Consider the following 17,421-nt stretch of genomic DNA (forward strand, 5'->3'; position numbering starts at 1 on the left):
GAATGATGGGAAATTGGCTTGTGTTCTAGACGTAAATGGCGATCTGGAAATCTAGGTTTTCCTACATACGCTATTCTGGCGGTATTCTCATCGTCCTCTTCTTCAGGATCAGAGGTACTTTCTTTCTCGCTTACTTGTGCTGCTTTACGCTGTTCGTGTATCTTTATTATCTCTCTACGGATTTTCTTGTACATACTTTCCATGGCACCAATGGTATTGTGCTTTCCTTCGGCTATATTATCACTCCACTTTGTTAGAGTTTTCATTTCTTCCGGGTCTTTAGACGGATGATCCTGTTCTCTTATTAGACAGTTAATTAAAAACTTTAATATCATGCGCTGAATCTCGGCTTTCCTTTGAGACATGGCATCACTAATACTTTGTGGGTCATCCCCTGTACGGATGAAACGATATATCCTGTCTAGATCTTCTTTCATATTCGGCAGGGTGACTAGATACTCGGTCACCCTCCTTACGCGTACTGAATATAAAACCATATTATTCTCGCCTGGGACTGGGTCATAGGCACATTCGCTAAGGGCTTGCCTGATTTCTGCAACAGACTTATTACTCTTGGGAGTACGCTGTGATGCTTGAGCATGTAATTCGAGTGCTGATAAACGCTTGCGTGGCGGCGGGGTTTGAGGAAGACCTCCTCCTGCAGCCCCTAAACTAGAATCATCAACTGATGCTTTTCGTCCTGGCAGGGTGGGTAATTGTAACGTGGGCTGGACTTGTATGGCGGGCTGACCCGGGGGGGCTGTTAAGGGCACCCCGGTGTCTGGGGGAGCAGGATGTGCCTGATTTACAGGGACTGGCGGAGCGCGGACAGGATTTACATATTCAGGGATTGTGTCGTCCAAATAGGACGAGATGAAAATATCAGCTGCGGTCGGTTTGTGACGTAGCTTGGTCGGAACTAACGGTGGCGGGAAATTACTAGATGCCTCCGGGGTCGCTTTTGGCAAGCCCTCGGCAAGAAGAGGATACATACCCTTAATAAGGGCATGCCTCTGTCTGTCTGATTGCTCAGTTCTAACTCGTTCACCTATCTCGATTAATTCCCTTTCTTGGGCTCGTTCTTGGGATTCTCTACTTAGTTCTGACTTTCTGATTTCTTTTTCGGTTCTTTTATGAGCTTCTTTGCGCCATAACTCAATGGCATCTTTCTGTGATTGTCTGGCTTTCTTTTTCCATAATACCTCTTCTACTCGCATGATGCATTCGGCATCCCATGTACCCGATACGGGCCATCTATACTTTTCTTCTAACTGTTTGGTATACTCTACCCATAAATCTAGATACAATATGGCACTTATGCCATGTTTCTGATACATAAAGTGACCTGGACTGTCCCTGGGCGGGACGGGAACTGCTGCTTCCAGCAGACCCTTTCTAGTTTTTAACTGACGTAACTTGGAAAATATGGGCATGACTGAACTGTAATCTAGACACAATATAATACACAATGAACACGATACTTATACCCCATTCATACCACGACATTGAAATACATGAAAAACATTTAAAATAACAGTTCGAACAGAATACTACCTGGAAATACTGCGAACAGAACACTTGAAATTTCTCGAGAACAGAACTGACTAGAACAGAAACTAGATGCACTGCTGAAACAGTACGAAACTTACCGGTCTCTTAAAGAGACACGTCAGGACCCGCATCCACCGAAGTGAACACTTCGTTTGTGGGACTGTGTACCACCAACCCACAGACCAGAGTCAATTAAATTGACCCTGTCTAGATACCACCCCAGTAACGGTACTCACCGGGCAGCAAGAACGGAAGGCCTCGGACTGGACTGCACTGCTACGACGATGACGACGAACTTCGGACTTCAGTTACGGGTGGACCTCCGGATACCTCGGACCTTGTACTCTTGGCTTGGGCTCTGGTCGGGACTCGCCGCGTTCCTCCACCGTCTCGTCTGGATGCTGGACCGCCTCCTCCGTCTCCTCCGTGGGCCTGAGGGATACTTGAGCAGAAATATCTGCCACTGCGCAGAAGAGTTCCGTCACGACTGCAGAGGGTCAGGGGGTCGGCGTGGCTTCACCGACGCGTGGGGAAAGGGCAAGTCCCTGTTCGGGCGCCATTATGTGGTATATAAATAAATAATACCGGATCTATTTTTGAATGAATGAATGAATAACAGATAGCTCAATAAATAAGAGTCAAAATTCGAGGTAGTAGGAGTTTTGCAGGTTTATTACAGCATAAGGACAGGAACAGGTCAACCTGCATAGGAATAGGATGACAGGGCCCAGCAGCTGCTGGGGCTGGATCTGGGATGAGCGCGCTGACTTTTAATAACAATACATGAGCATATATACATAACGCAAACACATAGCATTACATTGCAGTAGGCGTAGCAGTGGGTGGAGCAGAAGGCGTGACGCGTAGCAGTCGCGAAAGATAAGGGGGAAAAGTAGGTGTAACTGGGCGTATACATAGACATGTGATGCAAACGTAACGGAATATGTCATGAATGGGGCGGAAACCATGGAGGGGGCTACCTAAGGAGCCGGGACCTCTAATCTGATGGTGCGCGCAAACTGGCAATGACGTGTTACTAGGAGAAGCTGGGGGCTATGAACTCTGTGCTAGGAGCAGAGACTAAAGTCTGGAGGGTCGGAGCGACATGTACCTAAACCCTGTCTAGTATCTGATGTTTAGAGAACATGTTGATATAAACTATAAGTCAGGAGAGGAAAGGCTAACTTGAATCTAGGACTGGACCATGTATTATTCTACATGTAGTGCGTGATGAAGAATATTAAATGACCATTAAATACAGTATTTCTCTTAACATGGGGCCGAATAGGCTAGACAATGACGGAAACTATTGATGCAGTTCAGTAGCTTGGGAATGCAGAGAAGGAGGACTAAACTGATAGCTGGAATCATAACATAGTCTTGGCAGACTCAGAGGCAGAGCCAAGCTGCACCGGGCACTGCGAGGCAGGAAGTAAGTGAAAGGTCGAGGATACAGGTGGGGGCTGTATCGCTCCTCAGCGAGGCTTCAGGAGACAGGAGCTGAATCTGGTGTCCGGGCCCTGTTGAGGCCTGTTGAGGCCTAGAAACGGGGACTTTCAATGAATTAACGTGCACACTGAGAAACGTGAAACGTGGCAACATAACTTTACATAGGCCTGACACTCATATTACTCACGAGAACTGGAACTATCTCCAAACGGGACAAAACAGCAATCAAACTTAAAAAAAAGTGAACTTTAGCAGGAGATAGTCCTTTACCCACTATTCCAAAAACATGGAGGGTCCCTTAAAGATCCTAAGTTGAAAGAGAACATTCACTCCAATCATGAAAGAGGGGATCCTGAAATCCATGCTCAAAAAGAGCCTTCATCCTCCTCCATGAGGTTGTCAGCTAAGCAGCCTCTCATGCCCAACCGCTCTGAGATACCAACCCTTTGGAAAACAAGCTGAAAAGTCAAACAGGACAAGTACAAAGCCTACCTAGGTAGGCTTTGTACTTGTCCTGTTTGACTTTTCAGCTTGTTGTTCCTTGCTTTCCTAAGGCGTTTGCAATCTTTTAGTTAAGAAAAGTCGTTGGTGCTCCAACGGGTTGGAGTTGTCAGATGATGAAGGTCGCCCCATGTGTAACTGCTTGTTTGATGCTTTTGCTAGTCCCAGCTCCCAGCAGCAGAACCAACCTCCAGAGGCCCCACACAGTCATAGGCACTGCTGGCAGGTCAAAACTCCCAGCAAGGAAGTTCACGGGAGCTGGGAGTGAAGTCTTTGTGTTTCTGAGACTACAAAACAGGAGGCAAGCTCTACTTAAGCCCTTGGAGACTTTCCTCAAGCAGGGGACACAGTACACAGCAAAGTCCTTCTCCTTTCTTTGGCCGAAACAGCAACTGCAGGCCAAACCCCAGACACACAGCAAGGGCAGTACTTCACCTCTATTTTTCCAGCTCTTCTTCTCAGCAAAGGTTCCTCTTGATTCCAAACGTAATCTAAAGTTCAGGGGTTTTAGGTCTAATACCCCAAAATGTCTTTGTTCACAAATGGCGTTGCAGCGCTTGCAATGTAATTTATTTATTTATTTATTTATGTACTTACCTCAGATCGGCCGTATGCTGGAGTTTACACCCCCCCACCACCCTGCCCCTTTCCCGCCCCACCTCCCGCAGCACTCCCACTACGAGCCGCGACTGCTCTCCGAGCATCTCTTCCATACGTGGCTCCGTTTTCATCAGCTGCATCTGGGGCAGCTGTCAGCTCTCTGACACAGAAGCACTGTTGTGAGGCAGAGTGAGTCAGTGGTGGAGTGGAGTAGTGGCCAGTAATGGCCTGTATGGTGTGGAGTATCGGTGTGTAGAGTGGGGACCGAGCAGGAGCTCACCAGGACTCCCCTCAAGATTCACCCAGACCTAGCTGAGCTGCTTCCACGGGTGCCCGGGCTCATGCTCTATGGCAGATAGCTGCTAATGCCACGCTCTGACATAGCACCTGCGCCTCCGTCTCCTCTGTCCTCTGTCCTTGCAGATGCCCCGCTGATACAGAGTCCGCCAGGGCCGGACTGGGAATCAAAACCGGCCCTGGCAAAGTCCTTGGGCGCCCCCCCCCGGGGGGGGGGCGTTGTGGGTGCCGCCGAGCTCTTTGCAGGGCCGGTTTTCGGCCGATTTTGTTACAGGAAAGATTTTGCAGCTTGCAGATTGCCCGGTGCCCGCTCCGGCCAGTCCGGCCCTGGAGCCCGTGATTTGGGGCTCGAGAAGCATGGATACGCTCCTCTCTCAGTGAACTTCCTATTACGTGCTGCATCCTGTGTGCTCCTCACTGGAACAATTCTAATCTATTCTCAACAGCTTATTCACAGCAAAAGATGAAAGGATGAAGAAGGATGACTGAAAACTCTTTAGGTTTGGTTACTGCTGGGTCTAAAAATGTGCTTTAAACTAGTTTGTGCAATTAAATCAGGTTATTCTGCAATAGAAACAGATATATTCTATGTATTAATACCTAGACTATTTAAGACATTATTCCATCCTATAGGAAAATCATTTGACATTCGTATATCTATCAATCAACTTAGGACATTTGAGGTCATAGGGGTGACTAGGCACCTGGATAGGCATCCTGTTGGCAAACGGATTATGTAGATTGTGTGGATTCGTAGCGCGCCCTGCATCACAAAATGCGATGCAGTGTGTGCTACGAAATTCGTTTTAATAATTAAATTGTTTACTTACCTGCAATTATCCATATGCCGGTTTTTAACACTTTCCACCCTGCCCCTGCCCCTCCCCACCTCCCTGCCCCACCGTAACTCCCTCCACGGCCCGCGGCTGCGTAAACGTGTTAATATCTGTAATTTGCATCAATGGGTAATGTTGAGTTTACAGAATTAGTCTGATTACTCCAGCATAATTGAAATCCTGCTCAGGCCAGAATTTCCTGTCATGGGTATTTTTGTATTTTTTTTTTACTGCTGCTGTTGTATTTCTATTTAAAAAAACAATGAACAGAGTTTAAAAAGAATATGTGTAACCTCTCCATCAGCCTGGGCATTCATATAATCATTTTAGTTAATTTCTGTGAATACTGCTGTTAAATACATATTTAACAGCAGTAAAATAGCCCTTGTGATCACATGCCAAACAAGAACTAATACACACTAACAAAATACAAAAGTACAAAAGCCAAGTATAACGTCATAGGTTTCATTTAACACAAATTTGAGAAAAATGGTAGAGTTACGACACTTTTTTAATTTCCTGAATATCATAGTATTAATGCACTAAGAATACTGCAGATCAGAAAAAATTGTATTTCCATTAACATTTCTAAATTAATGAAACGGCTTGTTCAACAAACAAAAATACGATTCCAATACTTACCCAGAGTAGGGTCATAATCCCCAATGAACCTCCTGGTGATAAACCGCACAGTCAATGCTGTATGGGGGAAACAAAATATTTGTCACAATGTGCTCTGCAACAGGCCTCAATCAACTGCCTTCTTCCTTATGATGACAAACAATTTAACTACACAGGTTCTGAAGACCTAATAAGCAAGCGCGAGTGACTTGCCGAAAAGTAGTACATTGCTCCCACGAGTCTGAGGAATCAGGGTTGTTGTGTTCTGAGGTTGCCAAAAACGAATCTCTCTGATAAAAAGGAGATTCTAGTGGCACTGTGAGCTAGCTAATGCAAACAAGGCTAACATACGCGTGGGGGTGCTCAGAGTCAGTCTGCCACAGTGTATGTTACCCAAAGGGGCAGGTCCTGCAGGGGTACTATAAGAACTACACTAGATATGAAATACATAATGAAATACATACATCATGGGCGCGCATCATACTGAACATTGGCTATAACATAATGTAGGATAGATTTGGGTATTGCACAGGAAAAGTTGTTGTGATTTTTTATTTTATTTCTACCTCACAATTATATGTCCCTTGAGGATCTCCCTGTTCACCATGCCCCCCACACCCCCACTTTTTTTTCTTCTACCCTCCCATTTACACCACCCTCCCTGAACCCTAAAATTACCCATAAAACCCTTTATCTCTACCCAAACACACCCTAAATCCAATCATAACTCCCTTATTTACCTCCATCTTCCCCTTAAACCAAAAATTACCCTTAACTCCCTTTACCTCTACCCAAAAATAAAACTACTCATACCACCCTTTATCTCTACCCACCCCATAAACCTTAAATTATCCATACCTCTCTTTACCTCTACCCACCCCTAAACCCTAAAATTACCCATATCTCAGTGTATCACTACTCAGCCCTAAACTTCCCCTTGCCTCCTTTTACCTTTACCAACACCTTTACCCACTTTTCTTTTTTTAAATATCATTAACACATTATGTTATTTAAAAGAAAATACTTACCTGGGTGGTAAAAGACAGTCTGGTAAAAGGTACAAGGTAAAGGTAAAAACCTAGTCCTTGTACTTACTTGCATGGTACTTACCTGTGTAGGAAAACTGCACTGTAAAGGTAATGCATGGTAAATTCATTGTTGTAAAGGCTGTATACCCTGTGGTAGACTGACAATAGTGGCAGCATTAACTTGTACTCAGGGGCACCTGTACCCCATATAAGGGTTTGCCTACAGCTCCCTTCTGGTACAGTCTGTGCGGTATTCCTGGGTCCTTTTTGCCTCTATCATGTCTGGGAAATGGGTGTTGAGAGTGAGTGTGTTTACTGTGTGAGGATGGAGGGGTGAGCACTTGTAAGCTGAGCTCACATCTGGTCAGATGGACAGTACAGCTCTCTGTGCCCCTCCCTAGTCTTTGTAGAAGCGTGGTGGGTTGGGGAAGGCACAAACTCTTATCTGTGCTTAGTGCAGACTATCTCTGCTGGAGCTCCCCTTTGTTTTTACTGGGTGATGGCCAGGGTGTCCTAGCCTGGAGTTAATTAAGATTCCTCCTTGGAGATATAATGAATAGGTACCAAGAGACTGGGGTAGAAAGCAGCAGGCTCTGCTAATGTAGGAATCATGTAGTTAACATGCAGGAAATATGCCCCAGGATTAGGGCACCCATCATTCAAAAGTAACAGACCCCCTGATTGAGTGAGCCTCTCCATAAGGAATTGGTAACACAATGGCCTCATCAGCCAGTGGACTGTTCTATGCATCTTCAGTGGTGGCTGGTAGAGGACGGGGGGCAGGAGATGTTGGGGGGGAGAGTGAGGAAACAAAAAAGAAAACATACCTGCTGATCGCCTTCACTAGCTGCCGTTTCCCCTCAGCAGGAACCAGGAACAGGAGACACCCAGGCGTCCAGACTACCCGAGTCAATCACGATCTTGCTGATAGCAGCATTATGATTGGTTTGAGTGCCATGGTTTGGCGCTCAGAGAGGAAGTGGAAGCCTGGGCATTTTCTCCACCCTGGCTGTAAGACAGCCTGTTTGGAGAACATGCAAGTTGCGCATGACTGTTTGGCTGGCCCGAGATGGCCGGTCAAACAGTCATGCGCACTTTAGGTGCAGCAGCAACCACTCCTCCTCCCTGTGACGCGGGAAGCTAAGCCCGCCTCACCCAAACTTGGCAGCAACTACAATACAAAAAATAAAATGATAATAAAGTTGCTTTTATCATTTTACTTTTTCCTTTACACTGGTTTAAAGTAGTGGGGCAAGGCTCCTCTGCCTTAGCAGAGAAACCGCCGCAGGGCATCTCTTGTTTTTTTAAGAAGACCACACACCAGCATGGTTGAGCACGTAGAGATATAGGTATTGAATTCAGGAGTTTGATTGCTAATCCTCCTGCCAGATCTGGAAACGGGATCTGAGCTTGAGAAGGTGTCTTTGTAAAATATTTCCTTGGCAAAAAAAGGAATTTAGCAGTCTGACAAAAGGAGCTGGGTTTCAGCTCATCAGGCAGCATCCCAGCAGAGAAAAAGTCATCTATGAGAACGAAAGTTGCTATGTATCATCAGCAAGGGGGGATGGGAAGTTCCTTATTGTTATTGCTGGTGAGACTGCTTTATGGCATACATATATTCCTCTAAATTTCGCATCATACTCCTCCTGTGAAGAAAAGGGTTGACACATATTATTTATGGCACATGAGACAGGGACCACTAGACCCTACAGATAGTCACAACGATATTTTTGTCCATAAACGTGTTTGTAGCTCCATGTACTGAAATCTAACCCTTTGCCACCCTGGAGATTAACGAAGACTTCTAAAGTGGGCAGAGACAAGGGTTACACCATATTTGATGGAAGGATGTAAAGGGAAGAACTTTTTTCCATGGGAAACATGTTTTTCGTGTGGAGAAAAAAAAACACAATTAAAAAATGTGCATTTGCACATTACACTGCCCTAGTATGCTGTGTACAATTCGTCACAAGGGAAATAAGCAGCCCTCAAAAAGTCACATGATAGGTCTAACCAAAAGTCACATGATGGAAAGAGGACCTGCTGCAACTTATTATTTTTTTTATTTTTATTATTTTTATCTACTGTATCACAAATACTTCTGCAGGGTTAGCCACAACTGGCTTAGAACATTAGTACAGTGCTGTTTATGTGGTTACCCTCATGCTGGTTAGATTTTGGTAGACAAGTAGATGTAAGGAGGAAAGGACAGAAAAGTTTGAAATGAGAGAGAGAAAGAGGATAGGACAGGCAAGTAGAAAGGTATAAATTCTTGGCTTAAGATTAGCGCTGGTTATATCAACTGCATTTCGTATATCTCAACTCGAGGTTATTGAGCTCGTCGGGTCGGTTGTCTAAGGAGGCTCGTAGGGAGTAGGGACCTGTCCAGAGCCTCCCACAGCCCCCTTGATGACACTTTCCAGGGGGGAGTGCTGCAGAGCCATGCGGTCCGCTCCTCTTAACAAGTACTAGTACTCCTGTTTTGTGGACAGCAAACAAAACCAAGCATTGGCTGCTAGCTTTTTGTCTTTGTCAATCCTTGCTTTGTTTTGACGTGGCTTCAATAAAAATATTATTGCCAAGGAGATTCCATGCCCTCCCCAGTATAAATCTAAGTCTTCCGAGCATTCTTGGGGTATCCTGTGACTTTTCTTGCTGCCTGCCCCTACCTCTGGACATAGCTGATGCCCGTCTCCCTCCCGCCGCCGCAGCGTCCATTCTTCAGCGGCCGCAGCGTGGAGGGGGACCACAACCCCCAGGCTCCCTTGCGGAAACCGTGATTCTCGCGCCTGGAGGCGCTCATAAGCAGGCACAGCCCCGGTGGAGCGGGCATCTTCCGAGCATTCTTGGGGCATCCTGTGACTTTTCTTGCTGCCTGCCCTTACCTCCGGACATAGCTGCTGCGCGTCTCCCTCCCACCGCCGAAGCGTCCATTCTTCAGTGGCCGCAGCGTGGAGGGGGACCACAACCCCCAGGCTCCCTTGCGGCCACCGTGATTCTCGCGCCTGGAGGCGCTCATAAGCAGGCACCGCCCCCGTGTTGTGGGATCGCACGCGGGTCACGCCGGGCGAAGCCCGGGCCAAGGGCGGGCCCGTTCTTGCCCGTTACAGACCAGAAGAGACGGGACCGGGCCCACCCTCTTTCGCTCTCTACAAACCGTGAGTACTACCAGTCCGTCTGTCATCTTTGATCGTGGCCCATGGCGGGCCGCAGAGGCATCAAACCTACTACCACGACAGGGCATGTCATTGGGACTTTGGACCAATTTATCGTGAGGGCATCATCGATCTTGGAACGAGAGATAGCTGTTTCAGAACGGCGTCTGCCCCAGGATCCGGCATTCCTAAAAAGATCTTCACTGGGCCAGTTAGCTCAAGTCCCCTCACCGGTCCACCCTCACCGAGATTCCGATATGGTAGGACCAGCTTTAGACCAATTTCGCCCTGTAACCATTACGATTGATCCACCCATCGGAATGGTCAATTTAGACACAATTGGGGTTGAGGAAACTGTAGACACTACTACCTCATCCGTCTCTCCTACATGTAATGAAGGAGCCATCCTCAAAAGGAAACGAGCGGGAGCCACACTTCGGGGCAGAAAACCCAAGCAGCAGAAAACAAGCGGCCACACTGAAGTATCTATTGTGGAGCCAGGCGTGCCAATAGATCCTGTGGTGCCAGTGTTGAATAATCGTGATCAACCCCACCAAGACTCGCCTTTAAACCCTTTGAATGTAGATCTGCTCCTCGATAAACTATCTTTGACTGTCTCTCGAATAATACAGCCGCTGGAGCGAAGGCTTATGCTAATCGAAAAGAGGCTAGCTAAACTGGAGGATTTAACTGCTAAAAACACTGACCTAACCAAGGAACTAACAGCCACTATAGTCCATGGTAGAGTACAGCCCAATCCAGTTGGGCCTCTGCAAACCAATCTCCAGCCTCTACCCCTTATATCGCCAATTCCACAACTAGATATTAATGATGAATTGCCTGGTGCACTGCAAGGTCAATCTCTATCTAAAGCAGCAGAAATTTCACGACCCATCCTATCAGCAAATCATAAGTCTGTGGACCGATCTAAGAAGGACGCCTTTCCTCTAGAACCACCGTGTATTGATCTCCCCCCGGAAAGCGCTCCTTACGTGGTGGTCCTAACCGGGGTCCCCAAATTGGCATCCGACCAAATGGAATCATACACGGAACTTAAAAATAAAGCGATGCATTGGTTGAACACTTGTAGACCATTGCCAAGGAATGTGCGATCACAAATCTTGTTTTCCAGAAGGGTTGGTTGGGTGGGCCCTATAACCAAAAACGTGGAAGGGGACTGCGTTGTTATCAATTTTCAAAATCCCATGGTGGTGGATCATGTTTGTAGGAGCAATCCTAATTGTGTAGCTTCCAAAATTAAAACTATGAAGCTAAGTTATTTCTATCCCCCACCAAAAATGCCTTTTACCCACCAAACTAGGTTTTCTACCCAATGGCAGCCGCCACTTGATGTTGGGTATCATGAGGAGGGCTTGTGGGGGTGGAGGGGTAGTAATCATACTTTAGGTTTCCCAGTTACCAACAGGTTCAGTGCTTTAGATCAAGTTGACGGACTAAGGGCGCCCATTATGTGCTGCCCTCAGTCCACTACAGCCCAGCAAAGGTCCAAAAATACTGACGGGTCGACAGGGATATTAGACCATCAGCCAACATCTACCCCGGGGAGAACTCGCCTCGAAATTCGAGCGAGTATGTGGTTGGGTCAATTCACCATGTAGGTCCTACGGGCAAATTAACGACTTCTTCCGCCGGTGGCCAAACCGTGTGCGCTGAACCCTTATGCCTTACCCTTCCCAATCACAGGGGTGGTCTCGAGCACTCAAAGCCTCAGGTAAATCTGGGTAACATGCCGTTGTCTCGGGATAAAACATTGAAAATTATTTCCTGAAATATCGCGGGCCTAGTAACCAACTTAGACAATCCTGACTGGTGTGCCTTTATAGACCTTCACGGGATCTGCCTATACCAGGAAACGTGGGCCTTAACCCCCTTCATAGAACCGGATATATTACCTATGCGGAACAAGCTATTAAGGGCACAAAAGGGAGACCATCAGGAGGGTTATGCATTTGGGTGGGTTTACACCTAGGATTCACGGCAAAAAGAATTGATACAAACAGCCCAGCCCTTACGTATATTTTTTTGACCCACAAGAAATTACCTAAAATTGCACTGATTAACATGTATTCGCGGCCTGTACGGCACGGTGGAATTTCCCAGACCTTAGAGTCCCTAATTACTCTATTGAAACTTCTTCCAGGTGACACCACTCTCTTGATTGGAGGTGACTTTAATTGCCACTACGAACCCCTCAGTGGTGTCCCCTCTATTTCTACAGAGCAAAATGAAACTTGGTCATTTTCACCACCAAGCATGTATTGTGCCAAAGGCTGGACCCCCCTGGTTCTCCAGCTCACCTCCCTTACCTACTCATTCTCTTTAAGGGCATGTAACGGGCGATTTCGTGGGGATTCCCCAGGGCAACCAACCTACAGGGGCTGGGCCATGCCTCCGTGATTGACTACTTTTTGGCTAGTCTGGAACTTTGGCATAAGATTCTAGACTTCTATATAACTAGGCGCACGGAGAGCGATCACGATCCCCTGACTATTGATTTAGATCTTCAGCTGGTGAATGAGGACCACGACGATGCTACACACATAAATGGTGACCTAAGAGTGGTACAAGGTGGGAGGCGAGTCCGCTGGGCAAAAATCAAGCAGTCAAAAGAAAATGTGGCCTCTCTGTACCAGAGTATACTTCCACAACTTGAAAGGGTAAACCTCATGCTTGAAAATCCCACAGATAATGGCGTACTAGGTGATATTGGTGGTATCCACAGGGAATTAATTGAAATCCTAGCGGATTCCTTTCATAAATCAGCACCTATAAAGCTTAAAAGACAGGAGGACATAAACCCCTGGTTCTCCCGAGGCTGTAGGGACGCCAAGAGTGCACTCCTTAAAGCCCTCAAGCAAGGCCACAAGTCATGTGTCACTGAAGCTAGACATGCATACAAGAAAATTATTCTCAACGCAAAATCTGAATGGGAAACTGAAAGATGGCAAGCCATTAGGGCTGCGCTCATCGCAAAAGATTCGAGGACCTTCTGGAATCTCGTTCAGATTGGGAAACCGGAGGGTAAATCCTCGATTGACCCGAATATTACCGAAGAATCTTGGGCTCTTTATTTTAAGGAGCTCTATTCTATTACCCCGAATAAGAATAGCGAATCCCCGCCTAGCCTATTGGCCATCGACCCGACGTGGGTTACGCCTCCCTGTACGCTAGTGGAGGTTCAAACGGCACTGAAGACCCTCCAGCAGAATAAAGCGCCAGGGTTAGACCGGATCCCTGGTGACCTTTTCAGAGACAAACAGATAGTATGGGCACCTGAACCTGTTTAATGCTATCCTCCAGGGTTCATCGTTACCATCTACCTGGACGGGCGCGGAGATAATTCCCATATACAAAGAGGGTTCTCCGCTTGAACCGTCCAATTATAGGCCCATCAGCCTCATTGACGTGAGTCAGAAAATCTTTGCTCGGCTTCTCTTACAGCGCTTGCAGGACTGGATTGATGAAAATAGTATCCTGACCCCGCTTCAAGTGGGGTTCAGGGCCAACATTTCTACTATCGACCAACTCTTCAGGCTCCAGGTCCTGCATTGGAAACACGTTGTATTGGATGGGGGTAGCTTATATATGACCTTTGTGGACTTAAAATCCGCATTTGATATGGTGGATCGCAACCAGCTTTGGAACATACTGCTATCAATGGGGGCTCCACCATATCTATGCTACCAATTTAAACTCCTTCACGAAGGGACATATGCCAGAGTTAGTTTTGGTAAGAACGGCCAACTAACGGGCCCGTTTCCGGTTGAAAAGGGTGTTCGACAGGGCTGCGTTCTTGCCCCCACCCTTTTTTCCCTTTTTCTTAACGGGCTCATTGATGGATTACTGGCTACTAAAGACATTGACTCCCCCAAACTGGCCTCACAAAGATTTCCTGCACTTATGTTTGCAGACGACACCCTGCTGCTTTCTAAATCCCCAATCAGTTTACTATTTTCTGCAAAAAAAGGAATCTGGTGGTCAATATTGATAAAACCAAGTATATGGTTTTCAACGCCAACACTACCAACTGTCCCCACCCCACGATAGAGGGTATGCCCTTGGATAGGGTCCCTATTTTTGAGTATCTGGGTCTAACGCTAAATGACAACATGGGGTGGGCTCCCCAAAAAGCCAAGGCAAATCTAAAACTTATGCAGGCTGTTGGGGGCATTCTAAAAGTACAAAATAAATGTGCTGTAAAAACAATAAGTGCCCCTCTTGAAATCTTTAGCGTTCAGGCAAGGTCTTCGTCCCTCTATGGGGCGGAACTTTGGGGTCATACATCAGCAAATGAATTAATTAATACAGAAAACAATTTTATTAGGCAGATTATGTCCCTCCCTAAAAATACGCCGATTGTGCTATTAAGGCTTGATCTAAACAAACGTCCTATTGTTGACGTCATAGCTTCGCGGCCTTTGCTGTATTGGAGGAGACTATGGAGTACTCCCGAGCTGGCGTGCTACAAGGAAGAACTAAAAGTGGTTTTGGGTTCTTAAGGTGCCGATAAGATCCCTTGGCTCTCATTTGTTAGGCAGTCTTTCATTTCGATTGGTCTAGAGAACCTCTGGATCAACCCCGAGGCCTCTAGCTCAGTTACTTCCAAGAAATCACTTGCCCTAACAATTAAAGATTACAACCTAACGAAAGTACTTTGTGATGCCAAATCTCCAAGCCTAACCCACTAGTTCCTCGATTTCAAAACACATTACGGCTTTGAGACTGAATTAGACGTTATACAACCTACTCTAGCAAAGAAGCTGTTTTTACAATTCAGATTTGGAACTTTGCCCCTATATGCATTTACTGATAGGTGGACAGGAGGCCCACCTCGTCCTTGCCCAGGTTGTAGGAAGGAGGAGGAATCCCCTCTTCATGTTGTACTTTTTTGTCCAATTTACGCTGTAATTCGGAAAAAGTGGGTCATCCAGCTATGTAAAAACTTGGGCATCAGGAACGATCTCGTTTTTTATAAGATTTTGAGAACTGATACTAGTCGTGTGATAGTTGCTGCAGTAGCAAAGTTCCTATTCTCAATGTGGCAGACACGTAGGAAACTAATTAGTTAAACTCTGCAATGTTTCTGTAATAACTAAATCATGTAGATTCCGAGAATGAACTGTGTACACATGTAGTCATATCCTTTTTTTTAACAATATCTAGACTTAATTTATATTTTTACAAATTTTAAAATCTGCTTTCCCATTGTGATATTTTGTTGGGTTGATGGATCCTTAACTGGTCAGCAATCAAATGTAATTTTAAATATGATGGAGGAACATATGTACTCTCTTTTTTATTGTGTATGCGCTTTTATGGTTGTATCCAACCGAAATAAAGTTTTCTTGAATGAATGAATGAATAAATCTAAATTTGGCTAATCTTCAAAAATATATTTTGTCTCAAAAAGCATACATTGTCATAGCAGTATCTGGCAGTAAGGTACCTACTTTTGTTGTATAAGGGCTCCTTGCAAAACAACAGAATGTTGTCATTCACAGTGAAGTTAGCCAATGAATGAAGTGGGCTGACCCATTACTCCATGCTGTATGCATTTCAGATGGAGTCGAAGAGCTCCTCCCGTACTGTTGCACTCTTTTTGTGAATGGACTGGCAGTTTTTCATTTGCTGGAGGTACCACGATGACACTGAAAAGATATCACCTATCGAAGTCTCCTAATACAAAACCAGCATCATAAGGATAATATTTTCAGTCTGAGGATTAAGAGAGGACATTGATTCTACTGTGATGATGTAGCCAATAGTGTTTTCCTTTTGTGTATTTCATGCACCTGAAGCACATAGTATCCTTGCACATAGTCACACAGATCACACAAACATGCTATCCATCTATAAATATGCAGCACTCAGACCAGCACATACAGACACTACACACAAACATCACACACAAATAACCGGATCCACAGGCACCTGTGCATATAGATTTATAGTCGCAAATTAACACAGATCATCAAACATTCATTCATTCATTCATTCATTATTCTTTATTTTGGTTAAACAACCTTAAAAGAATGCAATACAATACATTTTAAAACATTACAATACAATATATGTATCTACACAGTACCGGGTTAGGATTAAAAAGAACTAGCAACAAAACCCTTCTCAGATAAATTAACACACATATTCGAGGGACACTTAATAAATAGCAATTCATTAAATTTTAAATAATACTATAAGACAATAAAAACAAGGCACCAGGAACACTAAGATCAGGCCAATTCCTATTGTCATTATTCTAATTTGAGTTGCAGTATAAGTCTAGATCAAATTCAATTACATGCACCACTTGGTAGTAATAATATCAGTTCGGTTACATTTATAATTACATATTGCACACACGTTCCAATAAAGATTACATATATACAATTAGTTCGGATACAATAGAGCACAAATCAGAATACATTTCAGAATACATTCCAGCTGCTAGACTACAATCGTGCCAACTCTCAGTTTACATTTTATGGCCTTTTCTCTTCCTGACTAACGCTGCTGACAGGAGGAAGCGGCTCAAACTGAATACTATTGGGCGTGCAGTGTCTCCTTTAAACACTCTTTCGCCATCTTTAATGTGTCGAAGGCCCAGGAGTTGGCATATGGGTTTTAACCATTTTTTCCTCGCATGTAAGTAAGCGGGGCATATGAATAGCACATGGGACTCATCTTCCCTCAGGCCCATTTCACATAATTCGCATAAATCAGATCCAGTACTACCTCCTGGTCCTTTATTGCAGTGCCATTTCGAAGTCCTAAATTTAATTTGAAGGCCACTATAGCGAAATGGCCATAGGTGGGTAGATTTCGTCCATAAAGGATTCTAGTTTCATATCCATTTTTAGTTCAAAGAACCTGAGGGTCAGAATCCCCAGGTTGGGATTTCTCAGCACAGAGTCTTTGATATATTCCCAATACCTATTCTTTAGCAATGTCTTAGAATTATTGGTAATGGAATCCGGGTCTGACCAAAAACTACTTAACCCCAACTTTATAAACCACTTTTCGATGTAGGCCAACCATATTAAGCATGTGGAATTTTTTATTGCCATTATCTCCTTTAAAACCTCTCTGTAGTCCACTAACTCGTCAGTGGACCAGAGACGAACCCAGTATAACAATGGGCGCAGTGCAGCGTGGTCATCTGATCGACGAAAATTAAGATCCCATACAACCGGGGTAAGGGGAGTGGAAGCAGGTACACCTAGCAGCTGTCTGATGAATTTGTTTTCCTGAACTAAGAACGTGCCTTTCGAAATATGTCCCCAAAGTTCTGCACCATAAAGGGAAGCAGATTGTGCTTTGTATTTGAACAGACTAATTGCTGGAGTGACTGATTTATAATGA

At 45.2% G+C, this 17,421-nt stretch overlaps 1 protein-coding gene across 1 annotated transcript in view; it reads right to left on the bottom strand.

The window, feature by feature from the left end:
• The window catches only part of LOC144825208 (ras-related and estrogen-regulated growth inhibitor-like), a 398,750-nt gene that overhangs the window by 106,878 nt on the left and 274,451 nt on the right, over positions 1-17,421 (bottom strand). The window contains exon 2 of the mRNA XM_078684055.1: positions 5,877-5,933. Within this exon, the coding sequence (XP_078540181.1) occupies positions 5,877-5,933 (57 nt within the window). The remainder of the gene's footprint in view (positions 1-5,876; positions 5,934-17,421) is intronic.

This window comes from Lissotriton helveticus, chromosome 3_1, assembly GCF_964261635.1.
Source record: "Lissotriton helveticus chromosome 3_1, aLisHel1.1, whole genome shotgun sequence".
Classification (NCBI taxonomy): Eukaryota; Metazoa; Chordata; class Amphibia; order Caudata; family Salamandridae; genus Lissotriton; species Lissotriton helveticus.